Below are 14,899 nucleotides of genomic sequence, written 5' to 3' on the forward strand. Positions count from 1 at the left end.
CTGTTGATGAACATGATGTTGATGATTAGCTTGTAAGTTAAGCACCTCTACACCTGCTTTTTTCCGTCTCTCATAGTCATGCATTTTAAAGCCAAAACAGCTGTTGTCAGACTAATCAGAATTGTTATGGGATGTTTTTCTGCAGGGCCGTTCCATTACTAGGATACCTGCCACAGGATTTGATTGGCACACCTGTCCTGCTGCACCTGCATCCCAGCGATCGACCAATCATGCTTGGCATCCACAGGAAGAGTGAGTCAAGCTGTTCATTCTATTTAGTCCCTGGTCAAATTTCATAGCTTTTTTGTGGGAAGGTACTTTTTCCTACCTTAATCAGAGAAAACTCTCTCAAAATCTTTTTTTTTTTTTTGTCCCATCAGTCCTGCAGTATGCTGGCCAGCCGTTTGATCACTCGATCCGCTTCTGTGCTCGTAACGGAGAGTACATCACCATAGACACCAGCTGGTCCAGCTTTGTCAATCCCTGGAGCCGCAAAGTTTCCTTCGTCATTGGCAGACACAAAGTTCGCATGTGAGTGCATAAGATGAGTAAGAGAATGTATCTGCTTGATATTTGCTAAAAAATTTAATTGCTGAACTTTTTTTTTTTTTGTACAAGAAACTTTTTTTCAGCAAGAATGCTTTAAACTGATAAAAAGTGACAGTAAAGATATTGAAGTGCCGTTCTGTTGAACTTACTATTCATCAAAGAATCCTAAAAAAAAAGTATCACAGCTTCCACAAAAATATTAAGCAGCACAACAGTTTCCAACTTTTGATTATAAAAAGGAAATGTCTCTTGAGCAGAAAATCAGCATATTAGTATGATTTCTGAAGGATCATGTGACACTGAAGACTGGAGTTACGGATGCTGAAAATTCAGCTTTGATCACAGGATTAAATTATATTTTAAATTACATTCAAATAGAAAATTATTTCAAATTGTAATAATATTTCAAGATATTACCGTATCAAATATATGCAGCCTTGGTGAACATAAGCTTCATAAGGCTTAACATAAGGCTTCTTTCAGGCAAAAATCTTTTGAATGGTAGTGTAACTGTAATTTTGTCCGTTCTACCAGGGGTCCAGTGAATGAAGATGTGTTTGCAGCTCCAGCCGCAGCTGAGGGAAAATCCATAGACTCAGACATCCAGGAGATCACGGAGCAAATTCACAGACTCCTGCTGCAGGTGCGGAAACTCACTCACAGTGGACAGAACCAGATTAATGGAACTGAATTTACATGAAAAGGGCTTTAACATCCCTCCACGTGATGTCAGAGAGTCATGGACAGTGTGTAACAGATTGTAGTTTAGTATATGATGCCCAGTTTTTTCTCGGTAACCATTTACAAAGTTGGCAAGTTTATGATGCCTAGTGTTTTAAAATCTCTTGGTGTTGTCTATTCCATCCTTTTGGGTGAAAGAAATGGTAAAAACATGTTTTTGTGTGTTGTAGCCGGTGCACAACAACGGTTCGAGTGGCTATGGGAGTCTGGGCAGTAATGATCACCTGCTGAGTGTGGCATCATCTAGTGACAGTAACGGCATTGGAACACGCCTGCGACAAGAGGAAGAGGATAGCAGGAGAGACAAACCTGTGAGTTACATGATGAATTCTAGTTCAGTGGGGTTTTTTGTTTTCTTGTAAGTCAAATGCTTCACAGTCTCTTTTTTTTCACAACTTAAAGAGACTGTGGTGGATTGATTTGTCTTTATATGTATGTGTTTTCTCAGAGGACCTTTCAAGAGATCTGCAAAGGAGTTCACATGCAGAAAAACCAGGAGCAGCAGTCCAAGAAGAGCCCTACTAGTATGTACCAATATCCTCCACCATCTGTACACCATCATCTGAGTCTGTGCTTAAGAATAGCGCTCCATGATATATAGAGAGATTATATTAACAAATATTACAATTGTGATTTGAACTTTGATAATGAAACATTTAACCGTTTAACATCTGTGGTTCTCGCTTATAGGATAAAGGAACAAAAATACATAAGTCCAATAGGCATTTTAATTTGATTAATTGTGCAGCCCTTCTAAAGGCCTTTTTTTTCCTCTGCAGAGCTTCTTCAGAAAAGTCCAGTGGTTCGACCCAAAGATTCTGCGTACCCTGTGAACTTGAGAGGGTCTGCAGAGGAGCAGCGTGCTGCAGTGCAAGAGGAGCTGGCCTTCAAAGACCAGAACGTCTACTCCTATCAGCAGATTAGTTGCCTGGACAGCGTAATCAGGTACAAAGACACAAAGTCACATCATGGTGAAAACTGATGGTACATGGACGGAGACTGTCTGGACTCACTTAGCCAAATTTAATGCACTTATTGATCCTGTGACGCAAAGAGAGTATGAGAAACTGAATTAAGCGTGCTTTGAAGAAGAATGAACTTGTTTTCTTGAGTCGGCAGAGAACATTAGGTTTTGCAGGATGTGAAGTCTCATTAGCACTCTTTCACAGCAGGATAATGGTTGTACATGTTTAGCCTGAAGCCTGAAACAATGGAAAATGGCACAAAATTACATCCTGCTCAGATTTAATGCATTTGACTATGATGTTTTTTATATAGTATTAGAAATTCCCTCATAAAGTTAGTTAATATTTACTGCAAACATAATGAGATTTTCATTGATGATATTTTCAATGAGGGATTTCAAAGCCATTAAAACAGAAGTAATTGGATTTTGACACGTGTGTTGTACACTTAAACCACAATAAACAAATAATTATAGGGACATAATGGTACAAAACAATGTAATAAAGACAAAACTAAGAAGATCAGATGGGCTTTTATGTTACTTTCAGCCTGGTTAGTCGTTTTTAAACCTCGTTTCCATTGATGATGTCCTTCTCTCTCCATCAGGTATTTGGAGAGCTGTAACGTGCCCATTACAGTGAAGAGAAAGTGCCAATCCTCCTCAAACACAACATCCTCAAACTCAGATGAAGACAAGCAGAGAGGTGTTGAGAGCTCCATGCAAGTGTCAGAAGGTACTGAAAAAAAATCCACTTTCCAAGATTATTTTTCATCATTGAGAAAGCTCCCAAATTAAAAAAAAAAAAATCCCAGTCATTTTCTCAGGAGAGAAATTGTAACAATATCCTAACTACTTGTTTTCTTTTTGTTTATTATTGAAAAATGATCCTCTAACACTAACATGATCTATTCTTTTTCTATTCTTTTGACTTGTTTATTTTTATGTTAAAAAGACCCTAGCGTTCCCTATTCTATTCGATCTGCTTGTTTTCTTTTTATTTATTATATTTAAAAAAACCTTGCGTACTGCGTTAGGCTAACTGAAACTTGTCACAGCACTTACATATTATTGCTCTTTTGTTGATTTTGATTGCTTCTATTGTCCTTGTTTGTAAGACGCTTTGGATAAAAGTGTCTGCTAAATGACTAAATGTAAAATGAATATATAATTTGGTATTTGCCATCAGGCCATCTTGACTATTAATTCTTGTAAATACATCAGTTCTGAAACCTTCTGTTTCTTCATTTTCTCTGTGTTCAGAGGTGAACCGTCTAAAGGACCAACCAGGTCTCTCATCATTAGATGTGTCTAAGAAGCCTCCGGGCTCTGGTGTAGTGAGTCCGTCTCTGGCTCCACTCGCGCTGCCCAGTAAACCTGAAAGCGTGATGTCCATCACCAGCCAGTGCAGCTACAGCAGCACCATTGTACACGTAGGAGACAAGAAAGGTAAATTGATTTCTTCGGTATATCTTTATGTCTGTCTGTCTGTCTGTCTGTCTGTCTGGCCTTTCTATCGTTCTCTCCAGTCTATCTATTCTTACAAATAATGTTTCTATTACAAAACTTAGTGAGCTGTCTTGATGTCTGCTGCCTACATGTGAAATTGTTTTAGTGTGCCATTAGCATGTTGCTAAGGTAATAATATGATTCTAAACACATCTAAATGGTAATCTATTTGGGGAAATGAGCATCCAAAATGAAATATCCATTAACAGACGATACATACTATGGTAATAAAAAAAGCTATCTATGCAGCTCACAAGGCTTTGGATAGTTTATCTGTGTTAGAGCTGTATGTGTTCTTTCTGTTCCTTGGTAAAACACCTTTTTTGTTATAGTTGTATCATCAGCAAGAAACATCTCTTCAAAGCAAGAATTCTCTTCCAAACTTCAAAGTTAGTAAAATCTTCCCATGACATAGGGACAAAAAATTTATTGCGAAGCCCTTTGATTGAACTGATGAGTAAAATAAAGGTGCAGATCACCCAGGCAGGGCATCAGGATTTTATGCATCCATCTAGCATTTTCCCCTGATTCCCATCCCAACATGTATGAGAAGGCCTGGATGCAGCCCGTAAACCACTGCCGGTCGTGTCACCTGTGTTTTGCGAGAACTCTTTGCTCATTGTAGTTAAACGTTTTGTTTTGTTCTTTGCAGAGATCATCGAGGACGTCCCTAGCGCTGAAGGCACTGAAGGTCAGGGTCTCGCTGTTCCTCCGGCCGCAGTCTCGCCGCACAATCAGGAGCGAGAGGCTTACAAGAAACTGGGCCTGACCAAGCAAGTTCTGGCGGCGCACACACAGAAGGAAGAGCAGGCGTTCCTCAGCCGCTTCAGAGAGCTGCGAGGTGTGCACGCTTTTAAAGCCGACTGCGCCCTCTACCTGGAGAGACAGAAAGGACAAGTCACATCTGAAGGTAAGGAAGGATTTGAGTCAAAAGCTGCACAGCACTGTTCTTTTTCACGCCAGCAGCACATGATCCTGTGTTTTCAGTGTCTTTGAGTGGCTCGCTTCACAGTAAATGCTGTTTCACACAAATACATCTCTGCATATGTGCTCTGAGTTTATAATGTGTCGTTTATAACATGCTTTAGGGAATGTAATGTGCACCTACCATCATCCCAAACATGTCATGAAAAATACCATTAAACTGATCATTAAAAAAATTAAAAATTAAGACAAGCCATAAATTTAAGTATTGCAATTTTACAGTTATTCTGTAAATTCAATTATATTAATATTATTTTCCTTACAAAAATAAGGGGCAGTCGTGGCCTAATGGTTAGAGAGTCGGACTTGTAACCCAACGGTCGTGGGTTTGAGTCTTGGTACCGGCAGGGATTGTAGGTGGAGGGAGTGAATGACCAGCGCTCTCTTTCACCTTCAATACCACGACTGAGGTGAGAACCTTGAGCAAGGCACCGAGCCCCCAACTGCTCCCCGGGCGCGGCAGCAAAAATGGCTGCCCACTGCTCTGTGTGTGTGTGTGTTGTGTGTGTTGTGTGTTGTGTGTTGTGTGTTGTGTGTGTGTGTGTGTGTGTGTGTGTGTGTGTGTGTGTGTGTGTGTGTGTGTGTGTGAGAGAGAGAGAGAGTTTGTTCACTACTGCGTGTGTGTGTACATGGATGGGTACAGAGCACAAATTCCGAGTATGGGATAGAGACACCGTACATGGCCACACATCCTTTCCTTTATACATTTTTTTTGCTGGGAAATATTACAAAGGTAAAATAGGTGCATATAATTTCAAATTTTTGTTTAATATTTTTATATACAGTCATGGCCAAAAATATCAGCACCCTTGCAATTCTCTCAGAAAATGCAACCCTGCAGTTGCAAATATTTTGGTACTCACATTTTTATTTTTTTTTTGCATTGGAACAACACAGAAAGACAGAGAAGAAAAGTTACAATTACAAATCTGATAACAATTCCACACAGAACCCAAAAAATGCACTGGACAAAATTATTGGCACCCTTAACTTAATATTTGGTAGCACCCCCTTTGGAAATCATGAATCAATGAGTTTCTTACACCTCTCTACTGGAATTTTGGACCACTCTTCTTTTGGAAACTGCTCCAGGTCATTCAGATTTGAAGGATGCCTTCTCCCGACTGCTGTTTTGAGATCTCTCCACAGGTGTTCTATGGGATTCAGATCTGGACAAATTTCTGGCCATTTCAGAAGCGCTTTGTTTGTAATCATTTCTGAGTGCTTTTTGAAGTGTTTCTCGGGTCATTGCCCTGCTGGAAGACCCATGACCTCTATTGGAGACGCAGCTTTCTGACATTGGCCACTACGTTGCGCCCCAAAATTCTTTGGTAATCATAAGATTTCATGATACCGTTCACACAGTCAAGGCATCCAGTGCCAGAAGCAGCAAAGCAACCCCAAAACATCTCTGAACCTCCACCATGTTTGACTGTAGGGACTGTGTTCTTTACTTTGAAGGCCTCATTTCTTTTTCTGTAAACCGTGCCATGATGTCCTTTACCAAAAAGCTCTACTTTTGTCTCATCTGCCCACAGTATGTTCTCTCAGAAGGACTGAGGTTTTGTCACATAAGTTTTGGCAAACTCCAGTCTTGCTTTTTTATGCCTTTGTGTCAGCAGTGGTGTCCTCCTGGGTCTCCTACCATAATTTCATTCACATGGCGACGGATAGTGCGAGCTGATACTGTTGTACCCTGTGTCTGCAGATCAGTTTGAATTTGTTTGGAAGTTAATCTGGGTTCTTTATCCACCATTCAAACAATCCTTCGTTGAAATTTTGCTCTTCCGTCCACGTCCAGGGAGGTTAGCTACAGTACCATGGGCTGTAAACCTCTTGATGATATAGTGAACACAGGAACATTAAGATCTCTGGAGATGGACTTGTAGCCTTGAGACTGTCCATGTTTTTCCACAGTTTTTTCTCTCAAATCCACAGACAAGTGTGACAGTGTGACACACAACACAAATGTTATTTTAACTGGTTGCAAGTGTGATTACTATATTGCCCACACCTGTTACTTGCCACAGGTGTGTCTAAATACAAATTACAGGAGCATCACATGCTTGAAAAGCAATTATTTCTTGCAATTTTGACAAGGTGCCAATAATTTTGTCCAGTCCATTTTTGAGTTCTGTGTGAAATTTTATTAAGTTTGACTTTTCTTCAGTTTTTTTGTGTTGTTGCAGTGCAAACAAAAACAATAAGCAGGTGAATACCAAAACATTTGCAATTGGAACAATTTTCTGAGAGAATTGCTAGGGTGCCAATACTTTTGGCCATGACTGTAATTATAATTATAATAATAAACCTCATAATACTTGATGAATATTATTATATCATTAATAAACATAACATTAATTATTATTACTATGTTACTTGTTCTGTTACATTTTATTATTATTTTATAATAATATATGCTTATTTGTTTCTTACAATCACAACTTTTTTTGTTGTTTTTTGATTGTATCAAAACAAAATAGCATCAAAGTAGTTTTTACATGATTTAAGTTGATAATTGTTTTCTCTCTTCCTCTGCAGCTGTTCCCATTGCTCGTTCCTGTAAGCAGGGTGGTGGCGTCGCACAGGAGACCATCGGGACCCGCCGGGGTCGCAACAAGAAGACCAAGTCCAAACGCATCAAGCCAAACGAGTCTTCTGACAGCACTCCTTCAGGCCGTAGACCTCCACCCAGACCTCAGCTGCAGGGTCTCAACCAGACCTCCTGGTCTCCCTCGGACACATCCCAATCCACCTTCCCCATCGCCTATCCGGCTGTGATGCCCTCATACCCGCTGCAGATTTACCCTGGAGCCAGCGGCATGCAGCCCAGGGTAGATGCTCCGCTCTCAGGCTTCGGCGAAAGTCAATGCAGCCAGGATCCACGCATCCCCATGCAGCCCATCCAGACACCGTATTCGGCTCCTCTGGTCACGCCCATGGTGGCGCTGGTACTGCCCAACTACATGTTCCCACAGATGGGCGGCGCTCCACAGCAGCCGTTCTATCCCAAGCAGGGAAGTTTCCCTGCACAGCCTACCTTTCAACCTCAGCCTAGTTTCGCAGCACAGGCACCATTCCCTCCACAATCCACATTCACTATACAGACCCAGTTCGCCCCCCAGAACCCCTTTACCCCACAGACTCAGTTTCCACCACAGCCTTTTCCGTTCGCATGTCCCGAGGAGCCCCCAAAACCGCCCGAGCTGAGGGAGGAGCCTTCACGAAGCCCCACCCCTTGGTCCATGGGTGGAGGTGGGCCGCCGTCCCCACCTTTGTTCCAGTCGCGCTGCAGCTCACCTTTGCAGCTCAACCTGCTGCAGTTAGAGGAGACTCTGCGCTCTGCTGAGAGACAGGAGAGCACGGCGCCATCTGTTGTACCACAGGCCAACTGCAGCAGTAGTGTGGAGAAAGCAGGAAGCACAGCTGGGCAAGCTAAAACTGACAAGGATGTGCCACAGGTTGGGAATCTTTCTGTGACTTACAAGTATTTTCGTTTTGCAGTGCATTTTTGACCATTGTGTTCTTTTTAAATACTTTTCTTACTCTCACCTCTCATTCTTTCAAAAAGTATTCAAATAACACACACAAACTCATATGCAAAGCTTTGGATTGGTCAACAGGTGGCAGTATTTACTTATTTTAAGCATGTCAATCAAAATTTAAGCTTTGCATCTTGGTGCAGTCACATTAGACTGTAAGCGTCAAAATTATAGCATGATTATAATTGCAAAAGTAATATCTAAAAATAAATAAATAATAAATGATATGCCAAACATGCAAATGAAGAGTTTGCATTCTTTACATTAAGCTTAAAGCATTCAAAATTATTTAGGATCCCCCGACAAGATATGATGTCGCACTTACTTCTGTATTGAGAGATTCTAAATGAGAAAACGAGTGAGTAAATAAATAAATAATCAATATCTTTATGTATTTATAATATTAATTATAATAAATTATTGTACCAACTTTTTCATGTTTCCATAATGCTACAAACCATGCAGCATTCTTTGTATTGAGCCAAGAGGTTATTGTGGGACGTTTTGATAAGTATATAATTGTATACAACTGGCATGCAGGGGATAGAAATTAGCCATAAAACGACTATGCAGTTATCGTTATCGATGTGAGAGTGTGAAAAGTTGCCATGAGGCTTAGCAGATTCAAAGTGATTTAAATGCTTTACTTAACATTGTGGTTTGGTATGGAAAAAACTGTATTCATTAGTTATATAAAAATATAGCAAAATAAATGAATTAATTTTATGATGTTCTGTATATTTGTTGTTGTTTAGGATGAAGTGTCACCTGTCGACAGTCAGCATAGCGATGTGCTCTCATCATCTAGTGACCTGCTGGACATTCTCCCAGAGGACTCTCGCTCTGGCACCGGCTCTGCCACCTCAGGCTCCATGGGCTCTGGGTCCAACGGCTGTGGAACGTCTGCTAGCGGCGGGTCTGCCAGCAGAACTGGTGAATTTTGGAGTTTATAGATCTTGTGTCCTATTGACTTCTGATCTAACCATTGTAGTGTGCAAACTGTAGTGTACTACACCATGCTAATTAACCAATTCTTGATACTAATTTTGATGCTTGACAGTCAGTTTATTTAAAACTTTAAAGATGGATACCTTTTTTAATTAATACTAAGCAAGGACACATTACATTAATAAAAAAGTGACAGGAAAAACTATTTCTATTTCAAATAACATTCTATTTATTAAAAATCTATCATGGTTTCCACAAAAATATTAAGCAGCACAACTGTTTTCAACATTGATAATAATCAGGGATATGTCTTGAGCAGCAAATTTAAATCTATTAGACTGCATTTGCTATGGAAGGACAGATATTTCGATACAAATCAGATATTTTTTGTCCCACCTCTTCAAGATTTGAACATACCCGACTGTGATAATAATACTTCATTAAGATTTTTTCTTTACCCAAAAAATGCATTTGACTGTTTATATAAGTCTAGCAGTCAGATCAGTACTACACATGCTGTAAAAACATGTTATATATGTTGACATCCTTTTATATAATTACACAAAAGCAATCCAAAAACCCACAATAAACATGTACTAAAAAGGTCTTCCCACTTACTCTAAATTCTTGTATTCTGTTTGATTTCTCCGATACAGAATTTCCATTACAAACCTGTGCTATTAAAAAGGTTCACTTCTCTCATCACTCCTTTCTGCTCTTTTTTTTTTTTTTTTTCTACCTCAGGAAGCAGCAACAATAGCAGTGACTACTTCGGCAGTGTGGATTCTTCCCAGAAATCCCATAAGGCCAAGGGGCAAGGCTCTGGTTCGGGATCTGGGGCGCTGGCGCTGAATGGGAGTGAGACCCTGATCAAGTATGTACTGCAGGACCCACTGTGGCTGCTCATGGCTAACGTGGACGAAGATGTTATGATGTCATACCAGTTACCATCTCGGTGAGTGGGCAGAAAGAGGAGAAATAGACCCCCCACCCCAATATTAGTAATGCCCGCTTACCACTAACCAACCCTACCCTTCCTACCCTTCATCTGTAGCGCTCTAGTCATGTCAGCTGTAATCCACGGTCTATACTGTGTTTGAGCTGGTGAAACAAACTATGTCATATTAATAGAATGATACAGTCTAGAAGAGGAAGCCTTTTACCTTCATGTCAGCTTGACGCACACTCAATTTTCAAACTGCTTGAAATACTGCTTAAATTCTTCTTGAAAATGTGTGAATATTTCTCGTTTAGGGTCACGAATGTGCATGCAAAATTTAAAAACATAGATGCGTTTTGGAAAGGCTGTTTTGTTACGAGTTGTCATACAAACAGAAAACATTTATTGTAGCTTGTCAAACACCAAAATATGAAAGATTGGAGAACTTTAGGACTTAAAGTTTACTTGAAATTGAAGAAAATTCACTTATTCACAATCAAAAAAAATCTGCCAAGGGTTCTTTTTAGTTGGTTTTACTAAACAGTTGAAGTACTGAAGAAAGGGAAAGGGAAGTGGTGTGTGGCCAAGTATATAAATAAATATCAATAAATATAGAAGGGAATTTTAACAAACCAATCAAACCATATTCGGTTTCAAGCGTGTATATATAGGTTTTAATCTATTGCATTTTGACCTGGTTTTTACCATGAAAATCATCATGGATGCTGGCTTGACACTAAATTACAAACATCTTTTTGCCCTTTTGCAGTGACATCCAGAAGGTTCTGAGGGAGGACAGGGAGAAGTTGCGGCAGATGCAGAAAGGTCAGCCGCGCTTTACAGAAGAGCAGAAGAGAGAGCTGGTGGAGGTGCATCCCTGGATGAGAAGAGGTGGGCTGCCCAAAGCCATCGACGTCAAGGTCTGTACTATACACTGTTATTTATCTGATATGTACTGAAGTCCGTTTTTAACTCATTCATTTAATGCATGGAGAATATACACTATACACTACCATTTAAAAAAAAAAATTATGTTTTTGACAGTCTCTTATGCTCACCAAGACCGCATAGAAATACAGCAATAATATGAAATAATACAACTAAAAATAACTGTTTTCTATATTTGAATATATTTTCAAGTGTAATTTATTCGTGTGGTGCACAGCTGAATTTTCAGTATCATCACTCCAGTCTTCAGTGTCACATGATCCTTGAGAAATATATATTTTTTAAAGAGAAACATTATCATCAATGTTGAAAACAGTTTAATATTTATCAAAACTGTATTTTTGTGGAAAAAAGTTTGAAAAAAAAAATAGTTTTTTTTAATAGTAGTAGTAGTATATGTATATATAATTTGGGGGATAATAAAACACAATTAAACACCCAAAAAGATACATTTTAAAGTATTTGCAAATATTAAGGTAGTGATTATGTAATTTTTTTTTATGTAATTGTTAGATTAGTCTTTGTCACTTTCCTCAAAAAGTAAAAACTTTGACCACATTTCACTATCTGGTCAATTCCAGATGAATAAAATCAAGCCTTACATTTTTAAATTGTAGAATAGAGACTTATTTAGGTAACAAACTCCATGTAGACTAATAAGAGTGTTTCTCTGCAGGCGTGTGTCGGCTGTGAAGAGCTCAGTGAAACTCTGACAGAGGAGGATCCACCAGATCTGCACATGGGAGAAACAGAAAGCAGTGATGTCACGGCGCCTCCGGCCAATAGCAGTGAAGACTCTACACACTCAGAAACACATGGCTGTCCCGGTCCTGTCACCTGAACTGAACCCCTCTTCTCACCTGGAAGAATACAGACCTCGTCTGATCGGACAAAGCGGACATTTTAGCATTGAAAAATGCTCCTGCCGCAGCCTCGGACCTTCATGAAGACTCGTTCTGTTGCTTGTCTGTGTGAATGTGTTTGTGTGAAAATGTACAGATGTGTAAATACACGAATGAGTGAGAGAATAAATCAGAGCGAATGAATTATTTCCAGACAGTCTAAACTGTCTCTAAAGCAAGACTCTGTGCTGTTCAGTGACCATTACTGTTAGATTTTAATATTAAGGAATAATATTTCCTTTTCAGTGTTTTCCTGACAGTTTTTCCATTAACGTGCATATACACGTTCTAACTTATTACAACTTTTTATAAAAAAAAACAAAAACACTGTTTTGTTTTGTTTTTTTTCTTCTAAATAGTATAAGCTTTTGAAACCGTTCTTCTGGTGTTTGATAGTTGTGTTGTTGGATATGTTTCTGATATCCTTTCAAATTCACAATTTAACACGGAGGACTTTGTGAGCTGTAGTATTATTTATTAAACTACGACAGATGTAACGTGCTCTACATAATTGGCACAAACCACGGTCACTTTGCTTTAGCACTTGCAGCTTATTTGATCAGATAGTGAATGTGTCAGGAACCTAATGCAGTGCATTTGTCGTATTTCAAGCTAAAGATTTTAGGTGCTGTTGTCTTGTTCAGACTGGCTGTCTGATGGCCTGTTGCGATGTAGAACCTCAGTGTTAAATTTCTCCTCTTTTGAATCTACTCAGACAGAGGTCTTGATCTCGCCGAGTGTCCCTAAACCTGTGAAAACCTGTGTGACCACAACTACCATAAATCCCCAGCACAAAAGCACCTTATTTGGGACATATGGGCAGAATGAGATTTCAATATCACGTTCAAAGGTCTATGTTTTGAAAATAACTTAAACATTAATTTTGAGGTCAACTTGGCATTAAGCTTTCAATGTCGAGGAAACAGCGTTTAGCCCACGTTGTGAATTAATGTGCTTGTGTTCTGTACTTTTGAACTATACTGTGTTCCTTCATGCTGAAGTGAATTTGAATTAAAGTCTATTTTTTTTAAATTACTCTTTTTTTTATTTTTTTTGTGTGTGTCTATTTCTTGTTATATTTAAACATGTGAAGTTAGATAAATTAAGCCACTTTTTGGTAAATAATTCAGATCAACATTAAAATGCCTATGCATTTTAAAATAAATGTGCATTTTGTCTTGTGAAATTTTATATATATTTAAATACGTCGGCTATATATATATGTGTGTGTGTGCTTGACCACAAAACCAGTCATAAGGGTCAAATTTTCAAAATTGAGATTTATACATCATCTAAACGCTAAATGAATACGCTTTCCATTGATGTATGGTTTGTTAGGATAGGACAATATTTGGCTGAGATACAACTATTTGAAAATTTGGAATCTGAGGGTGCAGAAAAATCTAAATATTGAGAAAATCACCTTTAAAGTTGTCCAAATGAAGTCCTTAGCAATGCATGTTACTAAACAAAAATTAAGTTTTAATATATTTACGGTAGGAAATTTACAAAATATCTTCAAGGAACATAATATCCTAATGATTTTTGGCATAAAAGAAAAATAGAATTTTCATAAAAGAAAAATAGAATTTTGACCCATAGAACGTATTTGTGGCTATTGCTACAAATATATATATATATATATATATATGGAAAAAAGTAAATCAAAGAAAGCAGGAGTTTGACATATAGTTTGACTTTCTTTATAAAATTCCTATTCTCAGTATTTGTTGTGCTGATAATAAGTTGAATATTTTAGTACACAAGCCAGCCCTGCACAAAGGGGCCGTTGGAGCAGAGGGGCCCTTTCTGAGCCATATGTTCAAAGGCAGTTTTTTATTATTATACAGCGCACATCCGATGCACAGCTTCCCTTCATGTGATCAGACTCTCCTCGCACAGACAGGGGCTTGTGTCTCCACACATGAAAGGCGCGCTAGTTCCTCTCTTTCACACCTGCGCCGATTTCAGTAAAAGGTGTGAATGGTTCCTTCGGGCCTCCTACCAAGACAACAACCTTCAGACGCCGAAAATCCGGCCCCTTTGCGATGAAAGCAGTGGTAATACAACCTGTGAACATTACATGTGGATTTAAAAGAGTTAATACGTATTTACATCAAACATGCTCTGGTTGTAGAAAACCGATGATTTAAACTAAGACACTGAACGGATGTTAAAACTATACATTTAACGTTAGACAATGCTGTTGGGTCGGAATATATTTAATACCATCTAGATTTTTTGTGAAACCAGTGTTGTATGTTTTTTATTTTCCTCACTTGAAACAATTGAAGCAACCACTTAAAACCCGAAACCTCGTTTTTTAATCATAGCTCGCTAAATATAGAAAAGTATGTTACTTTTTGGTGGTTACTGAACAGCCTATATTTCACCTTTTTTAACTATTATTCATGCAAAACTATTTTGACTTCATTTGATGTCAAGTCATTTTAATTAACTTAATTTTAAACGTACATTTCTATAGTAAATATCTTTTTTTTTTGTATGATTAGGCTGAACTGTCCCTAAAATAGGCCTATTAATCGGTCAAATGTGACGGAAACCACGGGTTAAATTGACCTTGGTTGCAGGTTTCTGTCCCTTTACAACCATAGTTTCCGCCAAAATGACATTATTAAATCTAAACTGCAAACATGTATTTTTGCTTATTTTCTGTGACAGGCTCGACCAGTTGTTCAGATGATGGTTAAACGGGAATGAGGTGTTATGTTTTACACGTGTGGAGGGCCAGGACACCCATAGCGGACATTCACACTTTCAGAAATAATAGAAATGTGTGATTAAAGTGCGCTGGTTATTTCATCAAAGCAATTGCAACCTGCCTAAAAAACTGCTCTTGATCAATTCCGCT

At 38.7% G+C, this 14,899-nt stretch overlaps 1 protein-coding gene across 3 annotated transcripts in view; it reads left to right on the forward strand.

Annotated features, from left to right (window-relative positions):
• Positions 1 to 13,184, forward strand: part of LOC306880763 (period circadian protein homolog 2-like) — a 30,787-nt gene extending 17,603 nt beyond the window's left edge. The window contains exons 10-24 of one of the 3 annotated variants that reach the window (XM_079434507.1): positions 146 to 252; positions 381 to 531; positions 1,084 to 1,192; positions 1,461 to 1,601; positions 1,739 to 1,814; positions 2,070 to 2,235; positions 2,863 to 2,990; positions 3,518 to 3,703; positions 4,096 to 4,152; positions 4,416 to 4,673; positions 7,289 to 8,208; positions 9,045 to 9,222; positions 9,982 to 10,192; positions 10,947 to 11,097; positions 11,802 to 13,073. In XM_079434507.1, coding sequence (XP_079290633.1) covers positions 146 to 252; positions 381 to 531; positions 1,084 to 1,192; positions 1,461 to 1,601; positions 1,739 to 1,814; positions 2,070 to 2,235; positions 2,863 to 2,990; positions 3,518 to 3,703; positions 4,096 to 4,152; positions 4,416 to 4,673; positions 7,289 to 8,208; positions 9,045 to 9,222; positions 9,982 to 10,192; positions 10,947 to 11,097; positions 11,802 to 11,966 — 3,004 coding nt within the window. In that variant the 3' untranslated portion in view covers positions 11,967 to 13,073. Of the gene's footprint in view, positions 1 to 145; positions 253 to 380; positions 532 to 1,083; positions 1,193 to 1,460; positions 1,602 to 1,738; positions 1,815 to 2,069; positions 2,236 to 2,862; positions 2,991 to 3,517; positions 3,704 to 4,095; positions 4,153 to 4,415; positions 4,674 to 7,288; positions 8,209 to 9,044; positions 9,223 to 9,981; positions 10,193 to 10,946; positions 11,098 to 11,801 lie in introns of all 3 variants that reach the window. The other 2 variants (XM_079434509.1, XM_079434508.1) reach the window with 2 other exon arrangements.
• Positions 13,185 to 14,899: the final 1,715 nt, after the last annotated feature.

Source organism: Barbus barbus (genome assembly GCF_936440315.1).
Source record: "Barbus barbus genome assembly, chromosome: 15".
Classification (NCBI taxonomy): domain Eukaryota; kingdom Metazoa; phylum Chordata; class Actinopteri; order Cypriniformes; family Cyprinidae; genus Barbus; species Barbus barbus.